A 15616-nucleotide genomic window follows, 5' to 3' on the forward strand; every position below is an offset into this window, starting at 1 on the left:
TTAATGACAGCTGTGTGTTTCCTAAAGAAGAGATGAAGAAATGCCATTTTTATCACAGCCCTAGGTGAATGTGGGAAGGGGTGTATTTTTACAGGAATACAGTTTTGCTAATTCATTTATGGTCTTAGATTTGGCCTGTGTTACTCAGCAGGGTGAAAGAAAAGCCTCCAGCTGGGGGGAGCTGTCTCTAATCTGCCTTTTGAAGAACCTCCTGAAGAGTTGAATCTTGTCACCCTTGGGATGCAGGCTCTGTGGCCTGGGTTACCCATCTTCCTAGTTTCAGGCCTTCAGGCTTTTCAATATATTTTGGATGAGAAACATCAAATCTTTTTCCCTTCCTGGAATTCTAAAAATGATTGTATACTTGTGCTGGTACCAGCCTGACAGCCCTCAGTGTAGGAGGCCTTCTTCTGCTTCTGAGCAATGAACAGATGTAGTTTTGTATGGTCTGAGCTGCCAGTTCTGGAGGGACCTCAGCTACTGGAGTTTCTTCCCCATCCTGGGCTGTGTCAATTTGGTGGGTCCATCAGAGCACAGATTCTCAGCTGTCACCTTGGCAGTGCTAATAAGCAGCATTTTAGTAGCATCTCCTGGGCTGATGTGATGATTGTATTTGTCACTCACTCATTCATCCCTGCCTGCAGCTGCTGCAGTTTGAAGTCTGCAGTGAAGCTCGTTGTCAGTCTCTAATGCAGGCCCGGAGAGTTCAGTAATGGCCAAGTTTTCACTCAAGAATCACAAGCTACTAAGTTGATGGGCAGCCAGCAGATTGCAGGGCCTCTCAGCCATCAGAGCTTATCCCAAGCCTCCTCTGAAGCAGCTGGGAATGCTTTGCCGTGGAGATGTGGACCAACACACATAATTATTAACACCCTGTTAATTTTATTTCCTTTAATTAATTTGGTTTGTGAGCAAAGTCTGTAGCCTTCAGACATTCTGGGATCTATAAGGCAATTCTGTGAGCTACAAAAAAACCCCCAAGTTGGCTGGACCACTTGTAGAGGCCTGATGTACTTTCTGGAAAAGAAATCCTGGAAATTCAGCAGTTGCTGCAAATCCCCCTTATCTTTATGAAAAGTTGTGGGCCGTTATTACCAAATTACAAATTACTTGACTGTAGACCTGGTGAGAGGAGGGGGATTACTGCAGGCTCATAGCTTTCTACTTTGTATTTTCCACCTTCTGCTTATGCAAGGGAAGGCATTTAGGAAGAGTTCCCAAGAAATACAATGCAGGGTATTGCCATTTTTTTCTAAGAAATGAAAGTGCTTTTTTTCCCAAGAAACACTAAATAATTCGAAGTTTTACTGTGCATGTTGTAGGTAAGAATTATTTTCCATTTCCTAAGTATATCTTATATAAATATATACAATTTCTGTTGGTGACATTTACTTTCTACTTTCCTTGTTCAGCTGTTTCTGCATTTTAATGCTGAAGATTTCTAAGGCAACTTTTCTAAGGTAATTTTAAAATATAGGCTTAATAATGCACTCAAAAGTTGGCTTTCTGAAGTCAGTTTTCCAATTTCCCATGGGCTGATTTTTGTCCAGTCTCTATAATTTGGATTGAGTTGGGTTTTTTTGGTGATTTTTATTTCTTTCTCCTATTCAGAAAAATGTGTACAAGAACTAGAAAAGATGTAAGAGGGAGAAGGGTGACTAGAGATATCAGATTGCTTCTATATGAAGAGACAGACAGGCCACAATTTTTCAGCTCAGTAAGCAGACAAAAGAAGGAAGTGTGTCAAGGTGCTTAGGAAATAAAGAGATAAAAGACAAAATGGGAAGAATTATTCATGTTTTCTCGTAATGGAAACCTAGATGATACTTAATAAAATGAACTGGTAGACAGCTTGTACAACCTGTAGGAGAAAGTACATTTTCAGAGACTGCCTGCTTATATTTTGAAATTCATTGCCACACAATGTGTGGAAGAGAGAAGTTTAAATGGACTCGGAAGACCTTAGGAAAATGAATGTCTGATGGCTCCGCTGAGGAAATAGTCTTTATATTGCATTAAGGAGATATTTCTCACACTTTGAATTTCATGAGAGGGAATACTGATTTTTTTTCTTTAAATGTATAAATGGCTGGATAACAATCACCATAGCAACAGAAAGAATATCAGGTTAAGGCAGTAAGAAGGGGATTTAATGAATGTAACGTGTGTGGTTTTTTCCTCCTCAGATATGTTTGTGGTAATTCTTTGCCGTATTTCTGCGTCCATGTTTCTCTGAGGGCATCGACCATTTTAGCCCTAATTCTGTGTACAATGCTCTGCTGTTCATTGTTGAAAAACCACCTGCCCTGCAGTGACCAAGAGCCATTTAGAGTGTAGAAATAAATCTTGTAATGTTTTAAGGTAGGGTGATCTTTAAATGAGGTCTGACCGCTGGGTCATTCCCAGAGAGCTGCTGCCTTTCCTTGGCAGAGGTTCTGCTGCTTATCCGTGGCCCTCCATGGGCCCAAAGTGTTTCTCTCCCTCCACTGAGAAGTTTGGACCACACATAAATCATGTCTTGTTTTCTAATTTGATCAGCTTTGACCTTTCTAGAAGCTTTTCTCAAGACTTGGAAAACACAACGCATCAGGTGCAATATTAAATAAGCTCTGTAGTAATTACATAAACCTACTAAATTATTGAATCCTCCTGAACAAATGATGTAGGGCACTCTAATAAGCTTGCTGGAGATCAGTGTTTATTTTTAAAGCTGCAGTAAGGAACCTGAAAGGAGAGCCTTTAAGCATTACACGTAGTACAAGCTGTATTTCTTACCTGCTTTTATTTCTTACCTTTGACTACTTTGCTGAAATTACCACATCCTTTCTAGTGAGGGAGTTTTGCTGGTACCTGGCGGTTTGTGGAGCTGGGAGAAAGTATTTATTACTGTAATCTTTCTTACGTACCCTGTGTGCACTGTCTGTCACTGTGCAAAATTGCTCAGAAGTTCTCATTGTCCAGAGTTTTTTTTTTTAAAGCTAAAAATTCTCCTGAATGTTGATTTGAAGCAGGGAAAAATGAAGCAGGGCAAAAGGCTGTGAGCAAAAGGTTTGTACACAGTAAGATGGAATAGTATTTTTCACGCTTACCACAGGTTCTGTATGAAGACTATGCAAAGATTAGCTAAATGTATTATATTCCTTGTGAATACTTAGCAACTGGTACATAGTTTATATAAACGATAATATCTGTGATCTGGTGTTTGTATATTCTCTGCTAATTGGCTCTGTGAGCAAGCTGATTTTATTTGCCTTACAAAACCTGTTCTATGTATGTAACAAAGCCCAAGGGATAAATATATTTTTGAAAGCTGTCTCAATATAGCTTGTTGTTAATTAAAACCATTAAATGCCTATCATTAGAGGAAAGAAAATTCATGTTTTCCTTAATACTATCCACAGTTTTTCTGTTTCTTGGAGGGGCAATTATCCATTACCAAACATCAAGTTACGTTTATTTTTTTACTCAGTGTTTTTTGTTGTAGAGGGAAAAAAATATCTGTAAATTGTTTAAGCCATTTTGTGTCACTTCCTGTGAGAAGCGAGGATAAAGATGAAGTCATACTGTAAAGATCAAAATAAGGGAAAGTTCAGTAAAAATGGAACTTTTAAATTTATTACAAGAATTGTCAGTGTTCCAGAGATGTGGATGTAGATTCCAGTGCTGATAACCAGAGCTGGTCAAAATTCACTTAAAATCTTTACAGGGAAGCTTTGACACTTAGAGCTTTTACTGATGTCAAGAATATTAACTTGTCTTAAGAGCAATTCTGATAAAATATTATTGGAGTTTTTTAATTGTCATCTTTAAGTATCAACATTTCATCTAAGACTTTGACCTCTTTGTATTTAAGTTTTCAATTTGTTTTATAAATTACTTTTATGAATCCGTACTTTTGAACTAAAATCAAAGCGGCTTTTTCTCTACAACATTGTCCTTGTTATATCAAGGCCACCAAAATATCATCAGGTAATTAGATAATGCCAATACTTTTAAAATAAGTTTCTACAAGAAGTTATTCTTGATGTTGTGGAGCTTTTCATGAGTGTCTTTTGAGAGAAGAGCAGTTTTTAATACAGGACTGAGATCTGGCTTGATAGGTGATACCAGAGTGTGGGCTGAACTTTGCTTTCTTTCTGAGATGACTCAGGGTCTTTAACCAGAATCAGAAAGTGAATTCATGCTGGCTGGGCTTCAGAAGGGGAAAATCACAGCTGGTGAAATCACACCGTGGTCTGTACCTCAGGGGCCAGCCTAGGAAAAGTCTTGTTGTTAGAACTGAAGAAATACAGACAGGTTTTCTTGTATTTGAGACATCAAAAGCATTCGGCTCAGATAATCTCCAAGAAACCCAGTAAGGAACTGCAAAAAACAGAGCAGTTTTGGCATAGCCCGTTGTAGCACGCTGGTTAATTCCTATGTGCAGAGCTCTCACATAGAAGGACTGGAAAAAACAGGTCCTGACAGCTGTCCAGCTGTGCAAGCCTCTCTTGCTTTCCCTCCGCAGTAAAATTCATAGAACGGCACAACAGGGAGTTTATTGGTTCCCACACTCTGTAGATCAGGACAAGAACCTATAGGAAATCAACATTAATTGTATTTGTTGTTAGAGCCAACTTTTGGGTGTTGAGGGTTTATTTTGTTTGCAAACGGTCTGCTGAGGTCACTGTTGCATAAATAACAAGGATAGTCTCAAAAGCTAGTAATTTACTACCAAAAACACTTGGAAGCTTTGAAACAATCTGTTCTCTGTGTGAAACGGATTTGTTTCCACTTTACCTACACATAATGAGTCGCGGTAAAGGGAATTGGTTCAGTTTTGTCCTCAAGCAGCTATTCCTGAGCAACCTGATTTTCAGTAATGGGCCGTAGCACTCAGAGTATCCTCGGAGCCCAGGACATGTTGGATTTCACTGGACAATGACTTTGTCTTTTAAACTGCAGGAAAAAGAAGAGAGGCTTGTTTGCATTTCAAATAGGTAACCCAGTGGCAGTGTGTTTGTAGCCATTGACTTGTGACAGCTGTTGAGGACTTTGTACATGCATTCGTCTAACTTTTATGATTACCTATTAGTTTTAATTTATGCTTAGAGACCTGGTTGTTCATATCGTTACAATGCCCCTGGGAAGTGCCTGATTCAGCTGTATCTTGGGTATTCACAGTTAATTTATTTGACCCTTAAAGGAGTTGTGGTGCTGCACACACATTTTTTTTCTGTGCCAATGCAGCCATCTGATTCAACAACAGTGTTTCTACACTATGGCACATCATTTGTATCTTAAAGCCTTGAAAAGTGGCAAAACTGCTGGACAGGGATGGAAGTTTCTTGCCTGTTTTTCAAGAGAGAAGCCTCTGAGAGTCTAGTAGAAAATGCCTCCAATTTATTTTCAACACCTTCTTTGCCACATTTTGATACTATGTCTGAGAAATAAAATACAAAAATTTTGGGATAGAGTAATAGCTCCCTGCACTTCATAAAGAAGCCATCGGAGGATAAGATTCTTGTTCATATTGTTTTCATCACTCTCATGATTGCTTCATTTAATACTACATCTTTCTCAGAGCCCGTGTTGCTACACTAATAACATCAGCATGTTGTAGTCACTGCTCCTTCAAAGACTAGTATTAATTGAAGCAATTTATTCTAGCTGAGCTGAAGATGGCCTATTTATACTTTTATATAATGAATTACAGCATACATTTATCTTGTCATGTCCTTTCAGCTCCTTTTTCTGCCAAGTGTGGATTTGCTGCTCCAGACAAGCGTTGCCCAGGCTCAGCACAGTGGAACACAGGTGTATTTCTGTGCTGTGTAAGAGGTCAGGGATGTTCACCAGCTCTCACAATATGGAAAGAGGAGCAACCTCAAATTGCTATCAATGCTGTTTTATTATCTGCCAGCAAAATAATGTCTCATTCTGCTGCATAATGGGGCAGTATCTTATTTCAGCAAAATAGATAGTTCTCATAATTGATGTCCTGCAACATAATATTAAATGTGATGTATATGCAGTATAAAGTATATGGTGCTGATCTATTCCCAAGGGGTATAAGAAGTCTGCCACTGTGTTAATAAAACCTATAGGGTTAGAAAGGAAACTATTGCTTCATTTCTGCATGAAACTCCTCACTTACGATTCTGTAGAAAGCAAGACCTGGGAATACCTTGGCTTCCTTAGTATTAGTAGTATAGGGCAGAAGGTGTCTAATCTTCATTTATGTCGTAGAGCTCTGTTATATGTAAAGTAGTTGGCTTTTAACAGTGTGGTCATTACATTTAATTGAGTTGATCTTTGGCTAATGAAAAACATAAGGGAAAACATTTAGTCTCACGTCAAAATAGTTGATAATTCTCTGCAATGAAGGATCATAAAAATAGCGGAGCAAGATACTGCTGAGTTATGATAGGTAGGCTTGAAATTGTTAGCTGCAGTGAATGGCAGAATTTAAAGAGCAAGACCTGAATAAATGCACAAGCTTCTAGAGAATTAGAATATTAATACCTCTACCAAAGCCTCTGCTGGTAGTCCTCTGTCCTAAACTACCTCCACAGTTTTGGGTTAACTAATGTAGTTTTTCCCTTCTAGGTTTTCCCTATTTATTGTGTAGGAATTATTGTAAATGACATGGAGAGAGAGATTCCATATCCATATCCTAGTTGCTCTCTAGATAATAGTAGTTAAGTACTGTCATTGATCTTACATGGCAAAAATACTCTTCTGATACAAACTTGCACTTTGTTTCAATGCAATGTAATTTTTAGCATTTTGCATTGGTTTTGAGCTGTGTGAATGAATTTGAAATTTTTATTCCAATTTGTGTAAATTCTCCACTTGTTACCATGCAGCTTCTTGCCAAAGTACATTTTGTTGGCGCAATGGGAGATTCGTTTTCTTAAACTCTAAATCGGAGTTTCATGGGGCTGTCTACGTGGTAGTGACTCTGCTAGTGCTGCTTTCCTCTGCTAATTGTGGGCCCATCCCCTCCCATCTTTGAAGGGCGTTGTGCAGCTTCAAGGGCAGACTTCATGTGGCATCTCAGTCCTAGACATTTGCCATTTGTCTCGCTGGCTGCTCAGGCGGGCAGTGGTGTATATCTGTTTCCTTGGATATGTCAGTTCAGGTCAATTGCTCTTTCCTACTCAAATCCCTCCTTCAGCATTCTTGAACTTTCTCTATTTTCTATTCTAGGTCTATGCTCAATTAACTTTATATAAGTGTGGCTCTCGGGACTCAGTAGTGTTACGTAGGCTTGCGCAGTTAACGGTTGTAGGCTGGAACCTCAAATTGTTCCTCTGCACTTTTTGACAGAATTTCTCCCTGGCTGAGTTCTAGGAATGGCTTTGTTTCAGCAGTAGGGAATGGTTTTTGTTTTTTTTTTTTTTTCATTTGGGATGAAAAAGAGAATTTTTTCTTTTGGAGATGAAAGTAGCTGTGGTTTTCAAGTATTCTGGAATTATGACATTCTTTGAAAAGACTGCACAAGTACCTTTTTACTTTGTGGATAATATGCCCTTATACCAGCCTTAAAGATGGCAATCAATCCACTCACCTGGGAAATTGCAAACTGAGGAGATCACAGGTTAAACTGTGCACTCTGGGACTTCAATGAAATTGTTCTACATGGGACAAAACCATCCTAATCACCTTTGGCTGGGATCCAGCATTATGTGAAACAGTTGTTTGGATCTGATATTGCTGGTGAATTCAAGAACCACCAGAGAGTTCTTTGATTTCCTTTTTCTGTGTACTTCCTTATATCCTGGGTGTGCTTACCCTTTCCCATTAAAAACTCTTTTGTTTAGAAATACTGAAAAAATCCTTGCCCTTTTATATATTTCCCATTTAACAGTCTGCACTGAGAACGAACAAATGTTTCTAACAAGCAATTTGTATTTCCTGTGAAAGTGTCTCTGTAGATTACAAGAAGTTTGCAGCAGTAGTTCTGCTGCCTTATACGTAGTTTGTTTCTAATTTTCCCATTTCTTAGTTTCCACTGTCTTGAATATTCACATTTGCATCTTCCATCCTTTTTGTATGAACTGAATGCTCTATCACAGTAGCAGTTGTCCTGTTGTCCCTTGATGTTTGTCCAGCATGCAGACCTTGTTCAGGTAAATGCTAACCACAGTGTTAAGACTGTGCATTCTTCTCAGCTGTGTTGTGGATGCCCTGTTCAGCCCATGCCATGGGATGTGGAGTCCAGGACGACACTGGAACTTGTGCAGCAGTACTGTTTCACAACCACATCATCATTTGTATCTCAGTGTCACCCTGCGCAGATTGTTTACTAACTTCTGTGTTTGTTTCTTCAGTTGAAGTATGCCTATTTCCCATTTTTCTGTTCCATAAGTGTTCGCTTCTACTTATGCAAGACGCATATTATTGTTTCATGTTGGAGTCCTTACTACTCCTAGTTTTTTTTTCTCACTGTACTAGTTAGATGTGTTTTCAGCACTCCTCAGTTTTAATCTTAGACATTTTAACATCAGTAATTTCCTATTTCCTCTTCCAAAACAGTACGAAAGCTCTTAAGGCAAGAAGATCTTAATATTGACTTACTCTGACCTCTTCAGAACCTCTCTTCTCATCTTGTTACATCATTCTTCATTGTTCCATAGAAGCTAATCTGTAAATCATGTGGTATTGTCTTTTTTCAGGAAACAAATTGCCCTAGGTGAGGATTCATAAGACTTGGTATGAAATAATGCTAAAATTCAGATACAAACATATTGTCTCTTCATTTCGGCTATTAATTCTGCAATAGTACTGAAAAAGCAGTCAAGTTTTTGCAGAATGACTTGGTAATTCCTAGGTCTTATTGCCTCATGCTCATCTTCTTGTGATTCTCTGGAGAAATTTTATTATCATCGATACAGCACTATGAATTTGCAAAAAAATTTGCGCTAAAATTGGAATAAATGGCATTATTCTCCCTGAAGGTTTTGCATTCTTAAAGACCCATTAAAGCATCAGCAGCCACATCTGTGTCCCTTGCTGTCCTGGACACAAAGCCAGGCTCCCTTTGTAGAAGCAGCAGCGGCAAAGCAACCCCAGGGGAGGCAGCCTTTTCCTCTGTGTCCTTTTTCTAACTTTCGGCAGCTTTCCATGGTCTCCCTGCCCTTCTCTGACCTTTTATCAAGTAGATGCAATCCTTCTTGTGCCCCTTTAATGCCCTGCATTGAGCAGGATGGCACAAATTTTTCGCCCAGAGACTGGGAGTTTATGTACCATTTGAGACTTGGTTCTCAATCCTCTGTATCACAGTTTTAACATGTTTTGGAGTTCTCTGTGGCTGTGGGTGCACAGATGCTCCAGTCACACTGCAGATGTTTGGAAGAAAGATATGTTTAATACAGACAAATGCAAAATATCAGACTAGGATGTCTGGATGGAGATGACTTGCAAACAGGGCATTTCAATCAAAGATGATTTCACTGCAAACAGGGTTGAGTTATGCTGAACCACAGAATGTATCTTGAATCAGTTCATCTGCTGATCTTGCCCAGTATCTTATCCCTGTATTGACTGTAAGCTTATGCTTTAGAGTAGAAATGTTAGAATATTCCTAATAATTATGTAGCTCTGATGGAAATAAGTTATATCAATGTTTGGATTTGCTTGCAAGTAAGATATTTGATATCTTTTCATTTTCTGAATCCTGTTTTATATTATTGTGGATTACACAATTATGAAAGTTTTTAACAACTACTACTGCTACTACTAATTCAAACTGTGAGTCCTACTACTACCTTGTTTTGAATGGCAGAAAATTCTGTAGATTCCTGCTATACTGTGTTTGAAAATGAATTGTGGACTTAAATGTTTTAAGTGGACTTACATTTGTTTTAAGATTTAAATGAAATTCCGTTTATTCCGTAGAACTGTAAAACAGAAGTGTCCAATTTGCTCCATTTATTTAATGGCCCATTCTCTTATTTCATGTTTGTAATCTGCAAACATTAATTTTATTGTTTATATGTTGTTTATTATTAGGTTCACTTAAAATCTGCTTTTAGCTATATTGCAAGGCTTGCAAGAGGAATGAGGCACCAATGTGTAACATACACGTACATGGTACAAGGACATCATACTTGACATAAAACTCTGTGAACTTCAAGGTTAAGAAATAAGTTGTCACTGAAATGAAATCTGTTTGAGTCTAACTTTAATCTACAAGCACTTTTAGACTGTCAATAGCATAGATTAATTTATGACGCTCCATGGACAGAACAGCTTTTTTGTTCACGGAAAATATTGCTCTGGTTGATATGGGTGTCTCTCTCCCGTGGTGTGAGAGCTGCCTGCCTTGCACTCCTTTCACTTTCCTGGCTCTCAGGAGGTTTTCAAGTACGGGGTTCCCAAATTTACTTTCTTTGGATAGTGTAACCTTACCTCCAAGGAAGTCATCCAATCAAACTTTTTGTGTTTGTTAATATAGAAGATGTATGCTCTGGATAGATTGGAGCCACTTCAAACATTAATATGGAGCTGTTGAGAATTATTTTTTTCATTTCTTATGTGAATCATGTTTTTCCTGAAAAGTAGATCGCATTTAGGGTGGTGTCATGCTTAAAACTGTGTTAGATAGCAGTGATACACGTTATTTGGACTGTAATTACTGCATTGTAAACTAAAAAAGTGGAGATAAGCACATTCAGTAGTGAGACAGAAACACTGAACACTTGATTTGCTAATGTCTGTTTCCAAATGAATTTACTAGTAGTTTGGGATAATTTGCATCTCCATTTGGTTGGGCCTATGACAGACATTTGTTTTGCTTGTGTTTTGAGTAAGTGTCTTTGTTTCATCCTGTGTTGCTTGTGGAGGGTGAAAACAATGTTAAAGTTGTTATTTTTCTCTCTCCAAACCTTTCCTTGCCGTTCTAGTTGAAAATACAGTAAATATTGACTAAAATCAGAAGCATGTTTTGAGTCAGAATTTTCCAACAAGTTACTTTTTTGTCTGAATTCCACATTTGTTTCCTCTGGGTAGTCTTTACTGGATTTTTTAGCTTCTGCTGTTTGGCTAGAACTAGAGGACTCCCAGCAACGGGGCTGTTTCAGAAAGAAAAGCTAGGAAACTTTAAGTTGAAAATCTTTCATAAAGTAACTGAATTCAAAACTTAAACTCACAGAACTTGAGAATCAAAAAATCCCACCCAGACTGCCATTAAATGCATATCCCTGAGACCATTTATTTATTTTTTTTAAACACATCCTGCAAGTGCTGATTCTGCAAGCAGCTGTTCCTCATGATCACATCTAAAAGCTCTTTATCTCCTATCAGCTGATGATGGCTCTGCTATAACCTTTGGCTACAGACTTCTGGTAGGAAATCTGTACATATTTCTACAAAGAATGAAACTCTAATGGCGTTAACAGCAGTACTCATGGTGTGTAGCCGTGCTGGAAATTCAGTTTCTCAGGCACTGATCTTGGCAGGTCAGCTGTCACAGATTGATATACATATCTGTAAATACATCAGTCCTATATAGAAAATTCTGTCTGCAAGAAGTGGAAGATAAAATTGGCACAGTTCTTAGCAAATGGAGTGTTCCAAAGCACAAGGATGCACAGGGAAAATCCCCTCTGGAAATGGCTTTCCTTATGTTCCGTTTATGATTTTTATCTCTATAGTTTGCTTTTAAGTGGCTGAAAAGTTTGTAGTACAGTACTCTGGAGGGAGCACTGTTGTGAAGCAAAAAATGCTCTTTCTCCTTGCACTTACCCCTGCATAGAAGAAGAATCTTTGTCTGCTCCTTTTGAAAAAAAAAGAATAAATTCATGGGTTTACACTGTCTCATCTCCAGTATTTTTTGTCACTCTGAGAAGTCTAAGGCCCTTTTATGAAATAAGATTTTGAAAGGTACATGTGTAAGAGAAAAAACTGATGTGTCAGTCCACCAGTGATGAAGTAAACTTGAATGTGTTACATTTCCCATTTTTATGACTATTTAATCATCACCTGTAGATTTTGCAAGCCATTTTGGCAAAAAACTCGATCATATGCCAAGGACAAGCAAAGAAGGTTTAAACCTTCTTTGTAAGCTTTCTTTACAGATTTGAGGCATAGTAGATGCTATACCCACCTACACTGATCTTTGAAGTCTGTTGAACCATGTTGATTTATGTCAAAGGTAAGATCTGTCCATTTGGTTTGGCAGTAGCAAGGGCTGAGGAACATCTGTAAATATTCCAGAGCAAGCATCTAAATTCAAATTCAAAAGATACCATGGCTACAGGTATTTATCTGCCAGTTTTGCTGCAGACACTTGATGTGCAGACGCTCCTCTGTCACTCCAAACTGCCATCACAGGAGGAGAGTGTTCAATCTGAGATATTTTAGCTTTCAGGAGTGTCATTAGAAAGCAGAAAATTATTCATACATTCTCCTCTTCCATCCTCCAGGTCATCTGGATAAAAGGAGGTGTACCTTAAGTCTTTCCTCTCCTGCGTCTCAGCTTTCAAGATCTGGTGGCTGTGGAATAATTTCCATCAGTTGTGATAGTTGCTGAATATTCACTGAATGTCTTGTTCTTTTCTAGTTCCCTGTTTATCAGTTTAATGCAACAAAACAGAAATAAAACTATACAGATCTCTTCCATCACATTTTATTTGTTGATTTGATTTGTGAGGCTTTAGGATAAAACTGAAGTCGCAGAAATAAATCATGTAAGACATCTAGCCATAGGCATTTCCAGTGAAGTTCTTTCCAAGAAGATTTTGACTTGTTACATGACAATTAGCTTCTGGCAGGAGGAATCCATATTTCACAGATCTTGGACTGTGTTTAGTTTCTACGGGGCATGCCTTCAGCTAACAACACTGCTTCCAAATATGTGAGCATAGTATTGGTGCTTAAGAATACAGCTGAAAAAAAAAGAGAACAGTTTCTACTTGATACTATTTATGTCTGTTTTGAACAAAATGACACTGTGGATTCTGTTTGAAGGCAAAAGGAATGTCTGACTGCTGCTGCTGCTCAGGAGCATATTTAGTTTGAATAATCCAAAGGTCACTTAAGACTGACTTTTCTATTGAATCTATTCTATTGAACTGAACTGTATTTCCCTTCAGAAAATGCAGTAAAATGAATTTTTAAAATGATGCATGTAATTGAAAAATGAAATATTTAGATGTAATGTTCCAGGGAGATACCCTGAAAACATACATATGGTACATCTGGTAGATATGAGATACTTGTTCATCAGGAGCCTGGGAGCTCAAGAGGCTGTAATTGTTTTAGAGATCATGTAGAAGTAGGGCAAGAACAGAGAAAACAGGACCTAAGATAGGAGCTGAAGAAAAAGTGAGTTGAGACAGCTTGACGCCATAGAACCCGCGTCAAGAATTTATGACTGCAGGTGAGCTAAAACACTGTAAAAAAAGGGTTGGCCTCTGATAAATGTAGGGTATTTGAAAACAGGGATCTGAGCAGAAAGGGAAATCTGGGATAGTGCAACCACAGGTAATCCTGAGGACTCTCAGGCAGTATAAACTTACTGAGGAGAAATGTAATGTCAGAGTGCACTAAGTGAAATGATGTGATAAATACTGCTGATAATGGAGCATTTATACTGCACACATCAATGAACATACACTCAGGCAAGGTATTGTTTATGTCTGCCCACTGAATTGCACCAATTCCAATTCTACATTAAAAAAAGCCACACCACCTCTCTCTATCAGTTCTGGATTCGGTCAGGCTGCTGTTAAACCTGTTGTAAATGCTGAGAGGCTCCTGCCTGGCAGTGCTTCAGCCTGTGGGTACTTTCTGTTCCAGCTGGCCACGTGGGACTCGGAGAAGGGACTGAACGGCAGCCTCCAAGAGCGACGGCTGGGCAACGACTTACAAGGAGTGACACTCAAAGTGGTGACTGTCTTGGTATGATCCTTTCTGAGTTCAGGACACAAAATGCCCAAAATAAAAAGGGTCTGACTGAATATTCTGGGCGCTTCCTGCAGTGTTTTCCCCTATAATTTTCAGTTCTGTATTTTTGGATGATCAGTTACAGAAGCAAGGAAGATAGGTGATGGCCCTTTATTATTTTATGTGGAGCTGTGCACTGTCAGTGGTACAGAGCATTTGTTTGTTTGCTTATTCTGTTTTTCTGCATTGTAATTCCTACCAGGCATAGAACCAGCACAGGGCCTGAATGCACAGGGGTGCATTCCAGATACCATCCTCCAGCTTGGATAGGCAATTTCCAGCATTTCATGGATTTTAAGATCAGATGGGCCAATTATGATAATCTAATCTTGGCTCTTGTACACTGCAGGCTGTAAAATTTAATCAAGTATTTTCTGCATCAAACTCATAAATTCCCATTGAGATAAACTATATCTTTTAGAAAAGTGTCATCTTTCCAAAAAAATCATTACGCTTTTGGGACTACTGTCTGTTAAAGTCTGGAGTGGTTAAAAGCTCCTGTCAGCCAAGTGCTACATTAGGGGCAAATTAGGGCTTGAATGCATTCCTGGCCAAGATATTGTAGCCTACAGATTGCAGAATATGATGTCCTTTTTTTGTTTGTTTGTTTTCAATTCTCTTTTTCTGAACCGTGGTACAAATAGGCAGTACCTAAGTGTACATATGTACATGAAGGCACTCCCTCCAGCCCCCAGTTTTCTTCCCTCAGTTTGTGCTGTAGCTGGTGTGAGAGGTGAGCAGAGCCCTTCTGTGGCAGTACCAGGCTACAAAGGCAGCCAGCTGCAGTGGCTGTGCCACCAACATCCCTGGGATTCCCCCGCAGGAGAGCAGGGCACCCATCCCCAGCAGAAAACATGCCACAAAATGCTGCATTTCCTTGGTCTCAAAATAGACTTGTTAAATTAAAATACTCTAGAAACGAGTACCAATGAAGGTTATTCTTTGAATTTTCAAAATTTTAAATGTTCACAAAATTGCAGTGGTTTTAGCTCATGTTTTAGTAGTATGTGTCCTGAATAAAAAATGAGGCCTTGTATGTAAAATACAGCTTTCTGAATTTGGGGTTGAACTTCTTCTGTAGTCTCTGCTTCTTCTCAAGAGCTGTGGAAAAACCGAGGCGATGGGTGGGACTCAAGTGCTGAGGCAGTGGTGTCTGGTTGGGAAGCTTCACATGGACCTACAATTTTTGCCTCAGAAGATTACGGGCATCTCAAAAATCTGTGCCGAGTAGTCCAGAATTAACTCAGAAAGCACCCTTTCACTCAGAGAAGCAAACTAAAAATCTTGTTTCAAGTGTCAGTTAAGATACTGTTTTGTTCTCAGGAAGAACCTTTTGTGATGGTGGCAGAGAACATCCTTGGGCAGCCAAAACGATATAAAGGATTTTCCATTGACGTCCTGGATGCGCTGGCCAAGAATCTGGGCTTCAAGTATGAGATATATCAAGCTCCTGATGGCAAGTATGGGCACCAGCTCCAAAACAGCTCCTGGAACGGCATGATTGGAGAACTCATTAACAAGGTACACAGAGAAGATGCTGCATTTTAAAAATTACAGGAGAATGGATTAGGATGAAGGCACCAGTGCAGAATGTTTCTGAGCTGTGGATGGTTTGAGTGTGATATAAACTGCAATTTAAGACTCTGTATATGTGATAAGATCTAGAGAGTCTCTTGTTTTATTT

General features: G+C 38.9%; 1 protein-coding gene across 1 annotated transcript in view; it reads left to right on the forward strand.

Annotated features, from left to right (window-relative positions):
* Positions 1 to 15616, forward strand: part of GRID1 (glutamate ionotropic receptor delta type subunit 1) — a 484454-nt gene that overhangs the window by 420474 nt on the left and 48364 nt on the right. The window contains exons 9-10 of the mRNA XM_066324528.1: positions 13786 to 13887; positions 15256 to 15453. Of these exons, the coding sequence (XP_066180625.1) occupies positions 13786 to 13887; positions 15256 to 15453 (300 nt within the window). The remainder of the gene's footprint in view (positions 1 to 13785; positions 13888 to 15255; positions 15454 to 15616) is intronic.

This window comes from Sylvia atricapilla, chromosome 8, assembly GCF_009819655.1.
Source record: "Sylvia atricapilla isolate bSylAtr1 chromosome 8, bSylAtr1.pri, whole genome shotgun sequence".
In the NCBI taxonomy this organism is placed as follows: domain Eukaryota; kingdom Metazoa; phylum Chordata; class Aves; order Passeriformes; family Sylviidae; genus Sylvia; species Sylvia atricapilla.